The sequence below is a fragment of the Cynocephalus volans genome, chromosome 10 (genome assembly GCF_027409185.1).
Source record: "Cynocephalus volans isolate mCynVol1 chromosome 10, mCynVol1.pri, whole genome shotgun sequence".
Taxonomy (NCBI): Eukaryota; Metazoa; Chordata; class Mammalia; order Dermoptera; family Cynocephalidae; genus Cynocephalus; species Cynocephalus volans.
This window is the reverse complement of record NC_084469.1, coordinates 23,496,115-23,512,008: the sequence shown is the minus strand read 5'-3', so window position 1 is coordinate 23,512,008 and position 15,894 is coordinate 23,496,115. Positions and strand designations below refer to the sequence as shown.

Below are 15,894 nucleotides of genomic sequence, written 5' to 3'. Positions count from 1 at the left end.
AAGACTCTATTGTCATGGATAGACTTGTTCTCAAGTAAAGGCATATAACCATACATATAATCCTCTTTGTGTAATCAAGAGAGAAAAAAAACCTGAATGGTATGTGACTACCTACACGTACACGGAGTGTGAGCGAACATGTCTATGATGCTGACCATGTGCCAGGCACCATCTGTCAGCACCACACTCAGCCAGTGAGCGAACCGGCCATCCGTATATGGGATCTGAACCCGGGGCCTTGGTGTTATCAGCACCGCACTCTACCGAGTGAGCCATGGGCCGGCCCTGCCAGGCACCATCTGAACGCTTTACACATACTTACTCATAATCCTTTCAGCAACCCTATCAAGAAAGTATTGTTATTGTGGTTCTTTTATACAGAAGGAAACTGAGACACCGAGAGGTTAACTAATTCGCCCGAAGTTACCTAGCTAGTCAGTAGCAGAGCTGGAATATGAACCCAGGCTCCAGGGTCTGAGTTCCTAACTACCACATGATGGTGCTAAAATATAAAATAAAAATATCTATTTTTTGACATGATGCTGTCTTTTACAGTGTGTGCATGTATTTATCAATGCACAGACAAAGGCTTAGAAGGATACAGTCATGAAAAGGACGGGGACATGTTCTGAGAAATGGGGATATGTTCTGAGAAATGCGTTGTTAGGTGATTTCATTGTGCAAGCATCATAGAGTGTACTTACACCAACCTAGATAGTATAGCCATTATAATCTGATGGGACCATCATCGTATATGCGGTCTGTTGTTGACTGAAATGTTATTATGTGGCACATGACTGCAATTGTTAACGAGTGGCTATCTCAGGGGAAAAAATAAAATGGGAATGACAAGGGGAAGTATGGAGGATTTCAACTTAAGTATCTAATATATTTCACTAAAAAAGAGCATGTATTCATGTATACTTAATTGCTTTTTAAATTATGTCAGAAATGCAGATTACAGATGATACCATTAATGAAAACAAACATCTCTGTGTTTAAAAAAAAGCCCACCAAAGTAGAAAACTAGCATTTACAGTATTATATCTGAGAATTGAGGGCTGAGGTAGGCCATAGATTGGATGCCCTCACCCTCTCATCTCACTGAAGCTTAATTTCCACTGTCACTGTTGAGGGTGGGAAATCCTATTATGGTAATTGAAAGGTGAGGCCTTGAAGAGGTGATTGGATTGTAGGACCCTGCAGTAGTGAATGGATTAATAGTGGTGGTCAGTGGCGTGGTTCTGAGGGCTTTAAAAAGAGAGTGAATGAGGAGGATTCTCTCTCTGCTCTCTCTGCTTCCACCATCTTGCAATGTGAGACCCCTCGGTCACTGTTGCCACCACCAAATGGACTTTGGACTTCCCAGCCTCAGAAACTGTAAGCAATAAATTTTGTTTTTCTTTATAAATCACCCAGTTCCAGGTATTTTGTTACAAGCAACAGAAATAGACTAATACAAGATACTTTTGCTTTCAATAACTCTGTATTGTTTGATTTTTTTATGAGCAATTATTTATTTCTTTAAAAAGTTAATGAGATACATATTAAAGAGGTTTTCTTCCCTGAATTTTCTATCTTTTGATACCTTCCACCAATTATAAAGAGGAAAATCTAAAGATAAAATCTGATTTAGCACAGAATTATACATTAGTTCTTTTACATTTAGTATATCGATTCAGTGTTCTTTATGAAGTACAATGATACTAAATGACTACATCTGAGAACTAGTACCTTAGTTTATGTGACTAGATGGCTGTATCTAAGGCAGAGCTAAATATATCTGGTGCACACTAGCAATAAATAAGCTCAAAAAATGAGGAGAAATGACTTATGAATAACTACACACTCAGATTCAGGGCAGGTTATAAAAAACTGAAAATCAGTTGGAAAGGTACCAAATTTTACATGGGTGTTTATTTATTTAAGAACTAGCTTGCTCTAAAACAGTTATTTTCCCCCCTTGCCTACACTTTAAAATCACATGGGAAAGTTTAAAAAAGACCTCTGCCTGCCCCTCACCCCACAGCTCCATTAAGCAGGACTCTCTGGAGGTGGGGCCTGGGCATCAGTGTATTTCATCAACTCCTCATGATTTTATGGTGCAGCAAGACCAAGAACAGCTGCTCTGAAAGGACTGATGGACTTTCTAGTTTGAGTTATGCGTGGAGTTTTAATTTTTTACTAATAAAAGAAAGTAGGGACAGTGTGCTAGTGGCTTATCTTAAATATAGCTTGGATCCAAGGGTTGTGGCATACTTCTGTCAACAGCTATAGGAAAAATAAATGGGCACTTCCATTGTTTTGAGAGGTAAGCAAATGCCCTTTGAAAGAGAAATCTACAAAACTGAAGACATAAGGTAAAAAGTAAATGTTATAATTGCAAATGCTGAGCCAATATCGTGGTCTCAGATTCGTGACTTTATATATTAAGTGTCCTCCCATCAAGGGACGCAGCGCATACCAATTTCTTACCTATTAAAAATAGCCTGTAGGTTTTCCTCGAAACGGCGAAGAACTTTAGGAGGGGCTGGCCACTTCACGTGCTTCCCGTAGTCTCTCATGGTCTTGACGCCGTGGAAGCGTCTGGCCACCTCATGGATGTATGATTTCACTTTGTAGCGCCGGTAGTACTTGATTATCGTCAGAGCTGCCTTGGTCCTCTTGTACCGCATACGGGCCAGGGTGCCCCGCCACACCTTCACAATAGATAAGGGAACAGGAAAAACACTGCTGGCTGGCTGGACGAGTAGGAGATGACTCTGACATTACAGAAGCTCCTCTACTTACAAACTCAAGAGGGGACTTGCTTGTGTGTACAAAAACAGCCAGAGCCATAGCATGCCAATTCTACCTGCCATCAACAGATGGCGCTAGGAGCCATGTCGGTCATTCTGTTTCAGCTGTGTGGCTGTTCATTATTCTACATGGAAGTATGTGCAGAGTTTGAAGCAGAGTCCTGTTTTAACTTTACTGTCATGAAAAGAAGAAAGCCAAAATGCAAATATCTTTGGATAAATATTTTAGCAATGCCGAAGGGACGCAAGATGCATCAGAACGACATGCCAGAGGCATCTACAGTCTCTGGTAAATCCTAGCTTTACGCAGATTATACACACTGACCACTTAAGTAATGGTAATGTCACTTTACCACCTGTGCACCCCCTCTCCCCAGGCACTATGTAAACTCCGAAGAATTCAAATGTATATCATATGAATCTTCGTTAGATGTTTTTCAGTGTTCAGAAATCAATCTTCATCCAAGCCCGGTGAAATCAGAAATACTTCTCCCACCCCCCTACCCGCCCCAGGATCCTTTGTCTAGGATCCTTTGTCTAGGATATTTCTCAACCTCTCAAGCAAAGACAAATTTGATATAATCAATTCATTACTGGCTCTTCCCCTCTGGTAGTATATCCTCTCTACTACCAAATTTACTTTCTTACAATATTTCCAGTATATAACCCTCCTTCTTTTCCTTTCTGCTACCAGAGTCTTCAAGACTCCACACTACTGTGATTGCTTTCTTCAATAAACTTCTGTACACACCCACATCATGCTCCGATATTTAATATTTATTGCTGCTACTTAAATAACTGTTCCAATTCTTAGATCATATTATTTCCCTCCCTAGTCCTTGGCTTTTCAGAACCAAAATTTTCAACCTCTAGTTCAAAGCCCACAGTATGGGTTCTCCAGACTCCCTCAGGTTTCTTTTATTTCTTCTTAAATCCCCATCTGTGCCCACGAATTTCTCAGAAAAATTTGCGCAATGCCTCTTTTATTCAGTCATTTTAGGTTTGTCTTTGTGCAGCTGGCTCCTAAACTTGCACCATGTGCTTCCACTGTTCTGCCTTTTCAGCTTCAGCTGAATGCTAAAGATAGCACTGTTTGCATATTACACGTGAGGAGGTCATCAGGGGATTGCAATGGGTCAAGAAAAACATAATATATAGGGAAACATGACATACAAGCAACTTGCAATGGGAAAATAGAGTTCACAGATAAACAGAACATATAAAGACGAGGCAATGAAAACAAACTCGTTTTCTCATGCTGCATCAGGACGCTAGCCTCTTTAGTGAAATGGCTCTCTTCTTGCTTGCAGCTGAATCCACTGAACAGATGGCTTTGTTATGCCTCCACCCAAGTGCTAAAATAAAGGTCCCCTCTTTAGTATCTTGTAAAACCAAAAGAATACAATTACAGGGTGGAAGTATGTGACTCAGTTTCTTAGACACAACACGTTTTTAAACTTTCACATTGTTTGCTGCCTTTTTTTTTTTTTTTTTTGAGGAAGGAATTTAAGACTCCCTGGAGCTGTATTTATACAGAAAATCAATCTTTAATTTTCAAGAAGAGTTTTATAGAGCTTTTTATTAAAATATTTTTGGTTACATTCTTTAGTAATTTGAAAAAATAATCTTATAAGTGCTTTTGAAGGGGTAGTTTTTCTGACAACCTTTAAAATTTCATCTGTGTTGGTTAAGTTTTGCATAGTCGAAAAAAATCAAGTAGTACAAAAATGCTTATAATAAAAGACAGTAGTAGCCCCTCACATCACCCACGTAAACCCACCTCCCTACCGCACAGGCTCATTCCACATCAACTATTCTAGCTGTTTCTTCTGGTATTTACTGTCATATTTATAAATACTACATATGTACTATTATTTCTTGGTTGGTCCTTTTATAGACACTATCCAAATTACAAAATTTGGAGATTTAGCTCTCTATCATTCTTACTTTTCCTTCTATCACCCCAATAATAGTTAAATCAAAAGTTTTAAGTTGATAGTATTTACATTATTAACTATACTATCTTTAACTACATTATAAATTGAAAAAATAATTTACCTAATATATGTGTATGTGTTATACTACATTATATTATATATCACATATAAATTTGGATCATCACTGTGCTAAGGAGTATGACTATTCTTCCTTTATTATGTAAATTTATTTTCACCCATAGTTAATAACTGTCTTGTTTTTAAAATTTGTTTTATTTTCAATATACATACTAATTTTTGCTGAATGTTCTCACAGACCCATCAAATAATCAGCAATAATTTTTCCAGTTGTCAAGCACATTAACTGAATCTTTTTCTTTGATATTCCCTGTATCCTCATGCTCTTTTGGCCCCACTGCACATTTCCTATCCTGGGACGTTTTCAACTAATCTTCCATGTTGGGTCCCTGAATTTATTTATTTACTTTTGGTGTTTGGCTTCCCCTGGCTCCATACCTCAGGACCCTGATGGGGCCCTGTGGCAGTGGTGGCAGCTTGCCTAGTTGTGACTGGGTTCGGCTTCCCCTGGCTCCAGGCCTCCTTCTAAGATATTGTTGCAGAGTAGCTGGGGGAGAAGGAGAAGGGAAGGGGAAAGGGAACTAGGATAGGAAGAGGGGGATGGAGAGGAAACATGATGGAGGCCTGTGGTCCCCCTCATTTTGGCAGGGTAGACCAAGGGTCTTCCAGTGGCAGCTGGGTCATCGCTGGGCTGGCTGCACATATCAGAGGGGTGTGGTGGCTGAAGCCCTCAGCGCCCGACACTGGCTCAGGAGCCTGGGGAACTTCCTGTGGCAGCTCAGTGGTCACTGCAGGGCTGGCTATGGATGTTGGGGGAGGGTGTGGCTGAGGCCCTTGGCCCCCCACCATCTGGGGCACTTCCTGTGGTGGTTCGGAGGTCATCGCTGGCCCCCACTGCTCCGGCTTAACTGAATCTTTTTCTTTGATACTCCCTGTATCCTCCTGTTCTTTTGGCTCACTGCACGGTTCCTATCCTGGAACTTTTAAAGCTATCTTCCATGTTGGATCCCTGATCCCTGAATTTATATGTTTTCCTTGTTTTTTTTCCCTCCAGTAGTTCCCCTCAAAAGGTGCACGGCCATCTTCTGTTTTCTTTAATTTCCTTGAGAGTACAAAGCAGTTGCCTAAAATGTTATCTGTTTCTTGGGGTATAAGAGCACAGTAGTCAATATCAGCCTCTGGACACAGATTGCCTGTGTTCAAATCCTACTCCACTCTTAAGAGCTGGGTAAAACTTAGGGAAACTTCTTAATTCCCCTGTGCCATGGTTTTCTTATCTGTAAAATGGGATAATAATGGTGCTTACCTTGTAGTGTTATTGTGAGGATTAAAGGAGTTAATACACACAAAACAGTTAAAATAGTGCCTGGCAGGTAGGTGGTGCTTAATAAGCGTAGGTTGTTATGACTGTTTGAAAATCTATTCTTCATTTGTCTTTAGAAGGCAATGCTACCTTCTTTTTTGTATGAGCAGATTTTTGGTTTCCATCACAGGTGACCTGAAAACTCTTTAATGACTGTGAGCCATTCTTTTTCAGCCTGCCCTTTCCCGGTGCTTGATGCGGTATTATTTTATTCTTCCACCTATAATATAGACTGGATGTCCATGGCTTATAAGTCTTACTGCGTCTTTCAGCTGCCCAGGAGCAGTAGAGAGTGAGTTGAGGCTTTATGTAGCTGCCACTGAGGTCTTGTTTTAATACTAATAAAATCAATGCATCAAAGCTTGCTTCACTGAGATTGGGGTGTATTGTGGCTTTTGGTTTGATGTGGGCCCCAAATACTATTTTTCCATGTCAGTTGTAGTTTCTCTTGGTTCAGCTGTAATAATTATTGCTAGCAGATGCTTTCCCTGTTCCTTGCCCGCTACTAATGTATTAGAGACAGAGAAGATGGTAAACTTTCTGACTCTTCTTGCCTTGGGAAAGAAGTCTTCCTGATGGAAGAAAAGCTCCCCAATGGAAGTGTGGGGTATTCTAGGTAAGCCTTCCCTCTGGTATGCCTTTATACTTAATGCCAACACCTTCAAAAGCACACAGACTTTTCAGAATTCCCTCCTTGTACATCACATTCCATCTTCTCTTTGAAGAATATATTGATTTTTTAGCACTTCCTTTCAATTTGGTCCAATTTCTTTTTCTGGATGCCACTTCTCAAAGTTTGTGGTATGAAGTTGGAATCTTTTCTTGGTCTCAGGGTTGATGGCATGTTCTTTGTTATTTTTACATTTGATATTTGTTAATCTCACACAATTTGGGGGGAAAGATTTTGTGAGCCTGCAGTTATATCACCAACTTTATCAGAAGTCCCTTAGGCTTTATTTATTTAACTTCAGAGAAAAAGTAGCATTACAAAACTACACAGGAAAATGATTCTACGGAAAAAATGATTCATGTATTTTTCTTTATATTTTAAGCTTATTTGGTTTAAATAGATATGTTCCCATAACAGTCTGTGAGTCTCTTTGGAGTGTTGTTGTTGGTTTTCCCACCAAGGGTCTATGATTGGAATTAAGGTATAAGACAGATTTTTCCATTTTCCCTCTTTGGTTAAAGCAGCTTAAATTGATAGGTTTTTCAAGAGCCATACAAAGCTTACTTCTGTGGAGGACTATGCCTGATGATGGAGGTTCAGAAAGCAGAAACTTAAAGTTACATTCCATAAACAAATGCCTTGCATATGCCCTGAGACATTCATCAAACAACAAGGGAGCCTAAAAGGGCCCTCTTTAAATTATCACCACTAAAAGTGGAACCAGGCAGATGCTGTGTGTTTAGGATGTGCTGCAAGAGAAGCAGAACAGGAGGTGAAGGGCACGCTTGGGGATCTGCAAGGGGAAGTCGAGCAGAGGACATACGGCTGAGCACAGACTGATGGAGGGGGCAGACTGCAGCCTGACAGAGGACGAGCAACCGTTCCTTACAGAAAAGAGGACAGAGGCAAGCCACGCGGCCAGCTCACAGGGAGCAACCGAGGCGGAAACAGAGAATGCTGCAGCAACACAGCACATATCCTTGCTGCTGAGGTGCCAGTTCTCAACACAGCATCCAGAGCGATCCTTTTCAGACCAAAGTCAGATCATGTCACTTCTCTGCTCAAAACTCTGCAGTGGCTCCTCAGTTCCGTCAGAGTGGAAGCCAGAATCCTTCCAGTGGCCTCTGCAGCCTCACGTGGTCTGGTACTGTTCCTTCCCCAATTTCATCCCCCACTGTTATCTGCCTTGCTCACTCCAGCCACACTGGCCTCCCTGCTGTACCCTGCACAGGCCAGGCAGCCTCTTGTCTCGGCGCCTCTGGACTAGCTGTTCCCTCTGCCTAGAATGATCTTCTCCCAGATACCACAAGGCTGATTTCCTCACCCTCTTTGCATCCTTGCTCAGTTGTCACCTTCTCAATGAGACCAGCCCTGACTATCCTAATTAAAAGTTCGACTTGTCTGCGCCCTCCCCTCCTGGTACTCTTGATTCTCCTTACCACTCAGTTTTTCCTCTTTCCCTCAGCACTTAACACCTTCCAACTCAGCTTGTAATTTACATGTTATGGTATTGTTTATACTCCCCCCGCCCCCACTGGAATTTAAGGTATACCAGCCCAGAGATCTTCATTTCTTTTGCTCACTGATGTATCTCCACTACCTAGAACAATGCCAAGGACATAGTAGCCACTCAATAATATCTGTTGAATGAATGAATGTTTTCACCTTCATCTTCCAAGCCTAATAACGAACCTTCCATTTTCAGCTGCCACTTCCATCTTCAACAGCCCATCCTTATACTTGGAGTATTTCTTTTAAAGCATGTTGCAACATCTCATCCTTCCCCCCTGAGAATACAATTCATGGTTCTATCTTTTACACTGCTCCTTGTATTGCCCCTGGTACCTGTAAGTCCCCTTTTCTCCTGTCTTGGTCTCATGCCAGAGGCCTTCCTCAAATGTCTGGGGTTCCTTGGCTGTCCATTCATACTGATGAGTGAAAAGCCACTTGGAAGCTCTGTATATGCGCTTTATGGAAGGTGGACTTTACTATGGGGTGGTTAGGTGGGGACCAGCCATCTGTTGGGGACCCCAGAATGTCAGTATCTTAAAATGTTTCTCTTTGCTGCCAGAATTCTCAGAGTGAAGGGGAATGGGAGTTTGGTAGGGGGTGAGGCGGGGAACATCTCACTCTTCAGTATCTACACTTTCACTTAGTATCCTTGGTTTCAATATGGTGCCTGACCCCTCCCCTCCGCTGAGCCTGGTGTCCCCAAGCCGGGAGCTTCTCTTCTTTAATTTCTTCAGACAGCAAACTTCTGGCCTTCTATCAGAGTGCGACTGAGGTATTCACCAAGCTTTGTGATGTCTGGGAGCAGATCTAGGGGTCTATTCCTCTTTAGACAGATTTTTAACCAACCTCCTCCTTCAGCTCTACCCATCACCCCTAATAAAGAGGCACCTGGTCCTTTCCATTCCTGAATCTTTCTCCAGCCCTGTCGTTGGATGAACTGGCTTATTTGTCTTGTTCTCTGCAGGCACTTAGACTTCAGATGCTTTTTCCATCTGCTTGGGGGAGTAACCACTCATTGACTTACTTTCAAAGTTACATTGATGCCTTTTGTCTGCTGTTGTTTCCACTGTGGTTCTATTTGTCCTTGTGAGTTTATACAATTTTATTTCTTTACTTCTCTTGTAGGGGTGTTAAGAGTAAACATAAGCACGATTGTCATGTTTAGCCAGATGTTTTATAATGCCATCTTAATTCTACCATTTTTATTCTCTCTGGCACACACTTTCTCAGTGGTCAGGCATTTCAAAGCAACATCTGGCAGTTATTAAAGTACAAGATACACTTTGCAAAAGATGTAGGATTCTCAGTTACACTCCATTAAGAAGTAGGTCAATTACATATCCTCGGTTCAGTTTTGAAATCAAACACAGGTCAGCTTTCCATTTTTCCCTAGTTCCCAATGTTTTGTGTGTTTTAAAAATTCTAGTCATTAAAGGATTTGGGCTCTTTCTGCCTTGCTGTCAATACAAATCACTACTTCACAGATCTCCAGTGCTCTGAATTTTCTCTCGGTTTCCACAACCAGAATCCTTCAAAATTTCAGCTTCCCAGCTTCCCAGGCCCTCCATGCCTAGGGACAGTTTTTAGAAGCATGTTTCCTCCATGTCTACCCTTAAGTTTCAGAATTCTGACAGTTTGTGGTTAAGGGGTTGTTTAGAGAAGAGTTTATTTAGGTATCAGATTGAACTCTGAGCAAATTGTAAAATACACAAAATTTATCTTTGGTATCCACACACCCCATCAAATTTAGAATATAACAGTTGCATCGAATTTGAGTTCATGATTGATTAATGAAGGCTTGGCCCCTTCTAAGAGTTATTTTAAAGGAAGACTCAGAGACAGAAAGATCTTCCTGAGTTACTTCTCTTCCACTAAAATATCTCTATGAGGGACAAAATGGATTAAGACCTGATGTGCTGTTTTAAAAATGCTGGTGCCCCATGCTTTTACCAGAATAGTAGGTTAATATGTATCGAGAAGAAAATAAGATCCAGTGGATATAATTTATAAATTCTCAATACAATTCCTGACACATAATTCCTTAGTTTTACAGGTAAATTAGTAATGTTTTGAAATGACCTAGGGGAAATCTAAAAAGCAATGAAATAACCAAATTTTCAGTCTGTAAATTATGTAAAACGAGTAAAACACAAAGACAAAGACACACACAAAAAGCATATGTGAGTCTAATCATTACAAGATGTCCTGATGAACTTAACTATTAGGGATGGGGTTGGTGCAGTGTGCTTGGTGGAATATAATTCAGACACAACCACCCCTGAGATGTCTTACCTTGGAATGGGAGACTAACTTGTTGAGTTAGTTGACTCATGAACCTTTATTTAGGACACATACATTTTATTTATGGCCTTATCCAGATCCATCAAACTAGCAATTCTTTAGTACATACAATTGTTACCTATAAATGATTTCTTCACTTTAATGATTAGCTGATCTGACTTTGTAACTGTAACTTCAAGAAGCAATTGAACCTTTTGGTCAATTATTATCAGAAGAACAGCTTAACATTAACTCTGTTAAAACCGGAATTGCAATTAATTATTTTGCAGACAAATGAAGATAAAATTAGTCCTTAGTTAATAGGCCAAGTAATTCTGATGGACCTTTCAGGGCTCAATCTTGTTCCAAAGTAAAACTCTGGAGCTATACTGAAGTGACTGCTTTCTTTTGTTTGGTATTATTTTGTTAAAAGAGGAAGTAAAAATTGATAATTCAACCTTGAAATCTCTCAGGTCAGGCTATCTCTAAACAGCTTTTTAACAGGTTTTGGTCAAGTGTTTGAGCAGATCCAGTGAAGTGCCTGGTGATGTTTCAGCTTTGTCAGAAGAACTCTACAGTGTTCTCCACCCCCACACTGATCTCTGCCTAATAGGTGGCTTACCACCTGGTAAGAAACACAGATTTTTACCTTGTGTTAACAAATTTCTTTATTCCTAGCATTTAAAACATACAGAACTCCTTAAAAAATAATACAGGACATCTTTGCTTCAGATGCTTGCAAATGATCTCAGTTTTGACTGGTTCCCCAGATCATTCATGAACTCATATAATGATTGATATTTGAAAGGACCAGCCAAAGGTGTACCCTAACATTCATTTCTATAGAGTTCCAAAAGTGAATTCTGGAACTTAAGGTCTTTGAAATGCTCTCTGAGGAAAGGGTTGCATTTTCAATAAAGCTGCATACTGTGATTCCTTTTTGAAGATTCATGATGCATATGGGCATATTAAAAGCTCTGAAAATTTCTATGTAAATAAGCCTGCTTTAACTTTGGTTTAAAAAACTTTCAAAACATAGTTGACTACAGACTTCTTTGTATGCAGACTACTCATTTTGAAGGGGATCAGGGTGTGTCACCCCCAAAATATGTCACTTTGGCATAATGATTATTTTGAGCTGAAGGCAATTGAGAAACAGTAGATGCAGGAAGAGCTCTCTGTCCTTGTATCTGCCTAGAAGCAGGTCATAAATTTCTCATGAGAAAGGGACCCTCCTTGTATCAGGAAGAAGGCAACACTCTTATCACCAGAGACGAGAAGCTGGGATGGAGATGAGTCTGCATAAACAGACCTTACTAAAATAACCTTTATCTTCCATTAGTTCTATCCATATGGTTTCTAGTCACTTTCCCACAACTAACTGGCCCTAGAATCTCAAACCTCCTTCCCCTGGTCTAGTCACACCTCCACATTTTATTGCCCTTTGTTAAAATGGTATATAAGATCCTGAGTCTAACCACTTCTTTAGGCTTTTCACTGCTTTTCTGTGAAAGTCCTGTGCATGTAAAAATATTAATATCAATAAAAATTGTATGCCTTTTTATCTGTTAATCTGTCTTTTGCCAGTTAAATTTGGAGGCCCTGCTGCTGAACCTAAGAGGACAGTGGAAAAGTTTTTTCCTCATCTACAATTTCCAAAGAACCAGGTTCTATCCTTTTGGGAAACACGGAATTAAAATAAAATAGGAGAATTACTCAAATAATGAAACACAGAGTAATTATACCAGAAAACTGAGCCTATGGAGAAAACTATTATAATTGTGTACACAACTTACTCTAAACTAATTAAAAATCAAAGCAGAAGGAAAAATAGGAAGATTTGCACAACTTTTCTCTAGCTAATAAAAAGCTCATGAAAGTGTGTGAGGAAAGACACACTTTATTGAACTGAGTAAACTCTTAGAAAAGAGTATTATATCATTGTTAATTTCCTGATTTTGGTAACTACTATGAGTATGAAAGAGAGTGTCTTTGTTTTTAGGAAATACACAATAAAGTATTTAGAAGTAAAGGGGCATTATATCGGCAAATTATTCTCAAATGGTTCAAATCCCAATTATATACATATACACACAAATATATCTGTATACAGATATGCCTCTCTATGTATATACATATACAGATACACTGAGAGAGAGAGAGAGACAGATAAAGAGAGAGAGAGAGAGCCAAAGAACGAGTATGATAAAGCAAATATAGCAAAATTTTAACATTTGGGCCATCTGGGTGAAGGGTATGCACATGGGAATTCTTTATACTATTCTTGTAACTTTTCTGTAAATTTATAATCATTCCAAAATAAAACTTAAAGAGTATCTTTAACAGATGAAGAGCAATCACAGAATATATTTTTAGCAATTTTACATAAGTGAGAGTGATCACGATAGTTCAAAAAAAAAAAAAAAAAACTGAAATACTGTTCCAAGGACTTTATTATACTTGTGCTTTCTGAATATCGGTGGATGTATATAATAAGGTGAAAATGATGGTAATTTTATGAGTATATAAATTGGCCTATGCCAATTAAAAAAATTGGAGACAAGTGGATAAAGGATGCTAAGTTAATTCATATGTTTACCTACTCTGGACTTATTTATAAAGACAGTGCCATGCCAGGCCATACTGTAGCCTGAGGCAAAAGGAAAAAAGTCAATAATATAGATCCTGTCTTTATTCAAAAATTTGCCCTTTTGTTCATAGATTTTTTGACATTGATTTTGATTTTTTAAAATATTGCATAAAAATATTATCTCGATTACATTTTTGGCACCTCTTTAAATTTTATATCTGAGTGGAATGACTTACTCGCCTGACCCTAGTCCTAGCCCTGCATAAAGAAGCAAAAATTACAGAACAAACCTCCTGTAGCATCTGGCAGACTGGGGTAAGGGAAAGGAGGGAGTACCAGCCATGTGCTGGGCTCTGTACTAGGCTTTTACACACGTTATCTCATTTAATTCTCCCAATATTCCAGAGAGGCAGATATTTTGACCATTTTACACAGGAGGAAGCTGAGTTTCAACGAGAGTGATGTACTCGGGATCATACAGTTAGTGATAAAACTGTATCTCAGCTCAGTCTGGCTCTGAGAATTCATCATGTTATCTCCTGAAGGTATCACACTCAAAGCAGCCTAGTGGTATATAAAGCAGTAATGCTTATTATTCAATTTTGTCTCTGAGAGTCTTGGACTTGATACAATAATTAACAGGAAGCTTAGTTTCAAACATAATCAAACCTACTACACATTCTTTATATAAAGGTAGACAATTTCCAATTATAAAATTTTGAATTGAGTATGATCTCTTTCTAAAGGCATTAGCATAATTTCAGTTGTTTGATCATAAACAGTAATAGGTTTATAGTATTCTGATAGGGGCTGGCCGGTTAGCTCAGTTGGTCAGAAGATGGTGTTGATAACATGAAGGTCAAGGGTTTGGATCCCTGAACTGTCCAGCTGCCAAACAAAACAAAACAAAAAAACATAACAAAAAGAAACCTCCAGCTTGTAGTATTCTGATAATAACAGGGGACAGAACATGGATGAGCTTGGAGAAAATCATGTTAAGTGAAATAAGCCTGGCACAGAGGGAAAAATACCACATGTCCTCACTCATAAGTGGGAGCTGAGAAAGAAGGAAGGAAGGAAAGAAAGACTACAGTGGTGTGCTGAACTTGCAGAGGGAGAGAAAAGACCTAGTGTTGCCTGGGTGGGGGGGGGGTGAGGGAAGAGGGGGAAGGAGAGGGGTATTGGGGAGAGGCTGTGGGGGGAACACAGGGAATAGTTACAATTTAAGGTGGTGGGCATGCTGATAGCATTGATTTGCTCACCACATCTTGGGCACAGGTGCTGATAGCTCTTACCCCACGAATATGTATAATCAATAAAAAAAAAAAAAGGCACAGAGACATGGCTATTGAGATTAAGTGAGTTTTGTACAGTGCAGCCATTGCACTTACCAAAAGGTGGAGCATGGCTTGTTGCCAAACTATACATTGCAAAAATTTTAGCTTAATGCATAGTTACAAAGAAAAAAACTTCTTTATTGGTTAAAGTTTTCTTCATTAATTTCTGGTTGACCATTGTGAGGAATTACATAAACAGGCTACAGAAAATCATATTTTTAATAAGAGAATGAAATGACAGTTTAGGGAGACAGTTCTGATGGAAGAAAACATATGATTTAAAATTTTGGCAATACAATAAAATCAGAATTGATGATAGCTGAGCTCAGTCTACTTCATACTCACAAAAAAAGGATAACTAAAAAAAAAAAATTAACGATGAACAAGGCATTGGAAAATAATCTGTAATACTTAAACATGGATAATTATTTCAATCTTTTGCATAGAGGCCCAATGACACCTAAATGCTTATCAATGATAATTCTTAATTGTTTTTTGGGCAACTGGGTTTCCACCCAAGTACAGTTATGTTTGTTTTAATGTATTCGTTTGAAAATAGTTTTGTATCTTTACAAAATATTGGTGTTTGGATTATTTTCCTTTTCAATTTTTCTTAATGTGTAATATATTACTGAAATGATTAGGGACATACCCAGAATTCATTGTTCATTTACAAGCATTTGCCAAATGTCTACTGTATGTGTAGATTGTGCAGGGAATGCAAAGCAAAACAGGAGACACCTATTATATCCTAGGAAAAACCAAGTATGCCTATGAGATAACTGGGAAACAACTATGACTAATCCCTTGAAAAGTAAGAGGTGATCAAACACTGCAGCAAACCTTCGTGTACTGAAGCTTGAATTCCTCAGCCCCAGTTAGGCTGTTTGAAGGCAGTCCAGCACTGCTCAGGTGGACAGCTCCTTGACTGGTACCATGTTGGGTAGAGCAGAAAGAGCCCTACTCCAGAGGGAGAGGCTAGCGTCTCCCACAGACTACTGGGGAATTGGGCAGTCAAACTCTGTAGGCTTCCAATTCTTCACCTGTAAACTGAGGATGTTACACTCGATGATTTATAAGAGCATGTACCAGCATTCTATCGTAACAGCTACTGATAATGAGTAAAAATTTAAAGATGTTATTTCAAAGATTTTTTTGATTCAAGGTGCACATGGAACTGACAATCACTATCTTTGATTTTCACCTGATGACTGTTACTGCCACTAAGGGAAGGGAGGGAAAACATCATTTCACTATTGTGTGCCATGCCTCGTGTTGGATGCTTGAAATGCATTAACAACAGGTATTTTAAAAGCACTTATTCTTGAC

General features: G+C 39.3%; 1 protein-coding gene across 1 annotated transcript in view; it reads right to left on the bottom strand.

The window, feature by feature from the left end:
* MYO1D (myosin ID) overlaps nt 1–15,894 on the bottom strand; it is a 348,112-nt gene that overhangs the window by 130,570 nt on the left and 201,648 nt on the right. Inside the window, exon 17 of the mRNA XM_063110087.1 lies at nt 2,476–2,699. Coding sequence (XP_062966157.1) covers nt 2,476–2,699 — 224 coding nt within the window. The remainder of the gene's footprint in view (nt 1–2,475; nt 2,700–15,894) is intronic.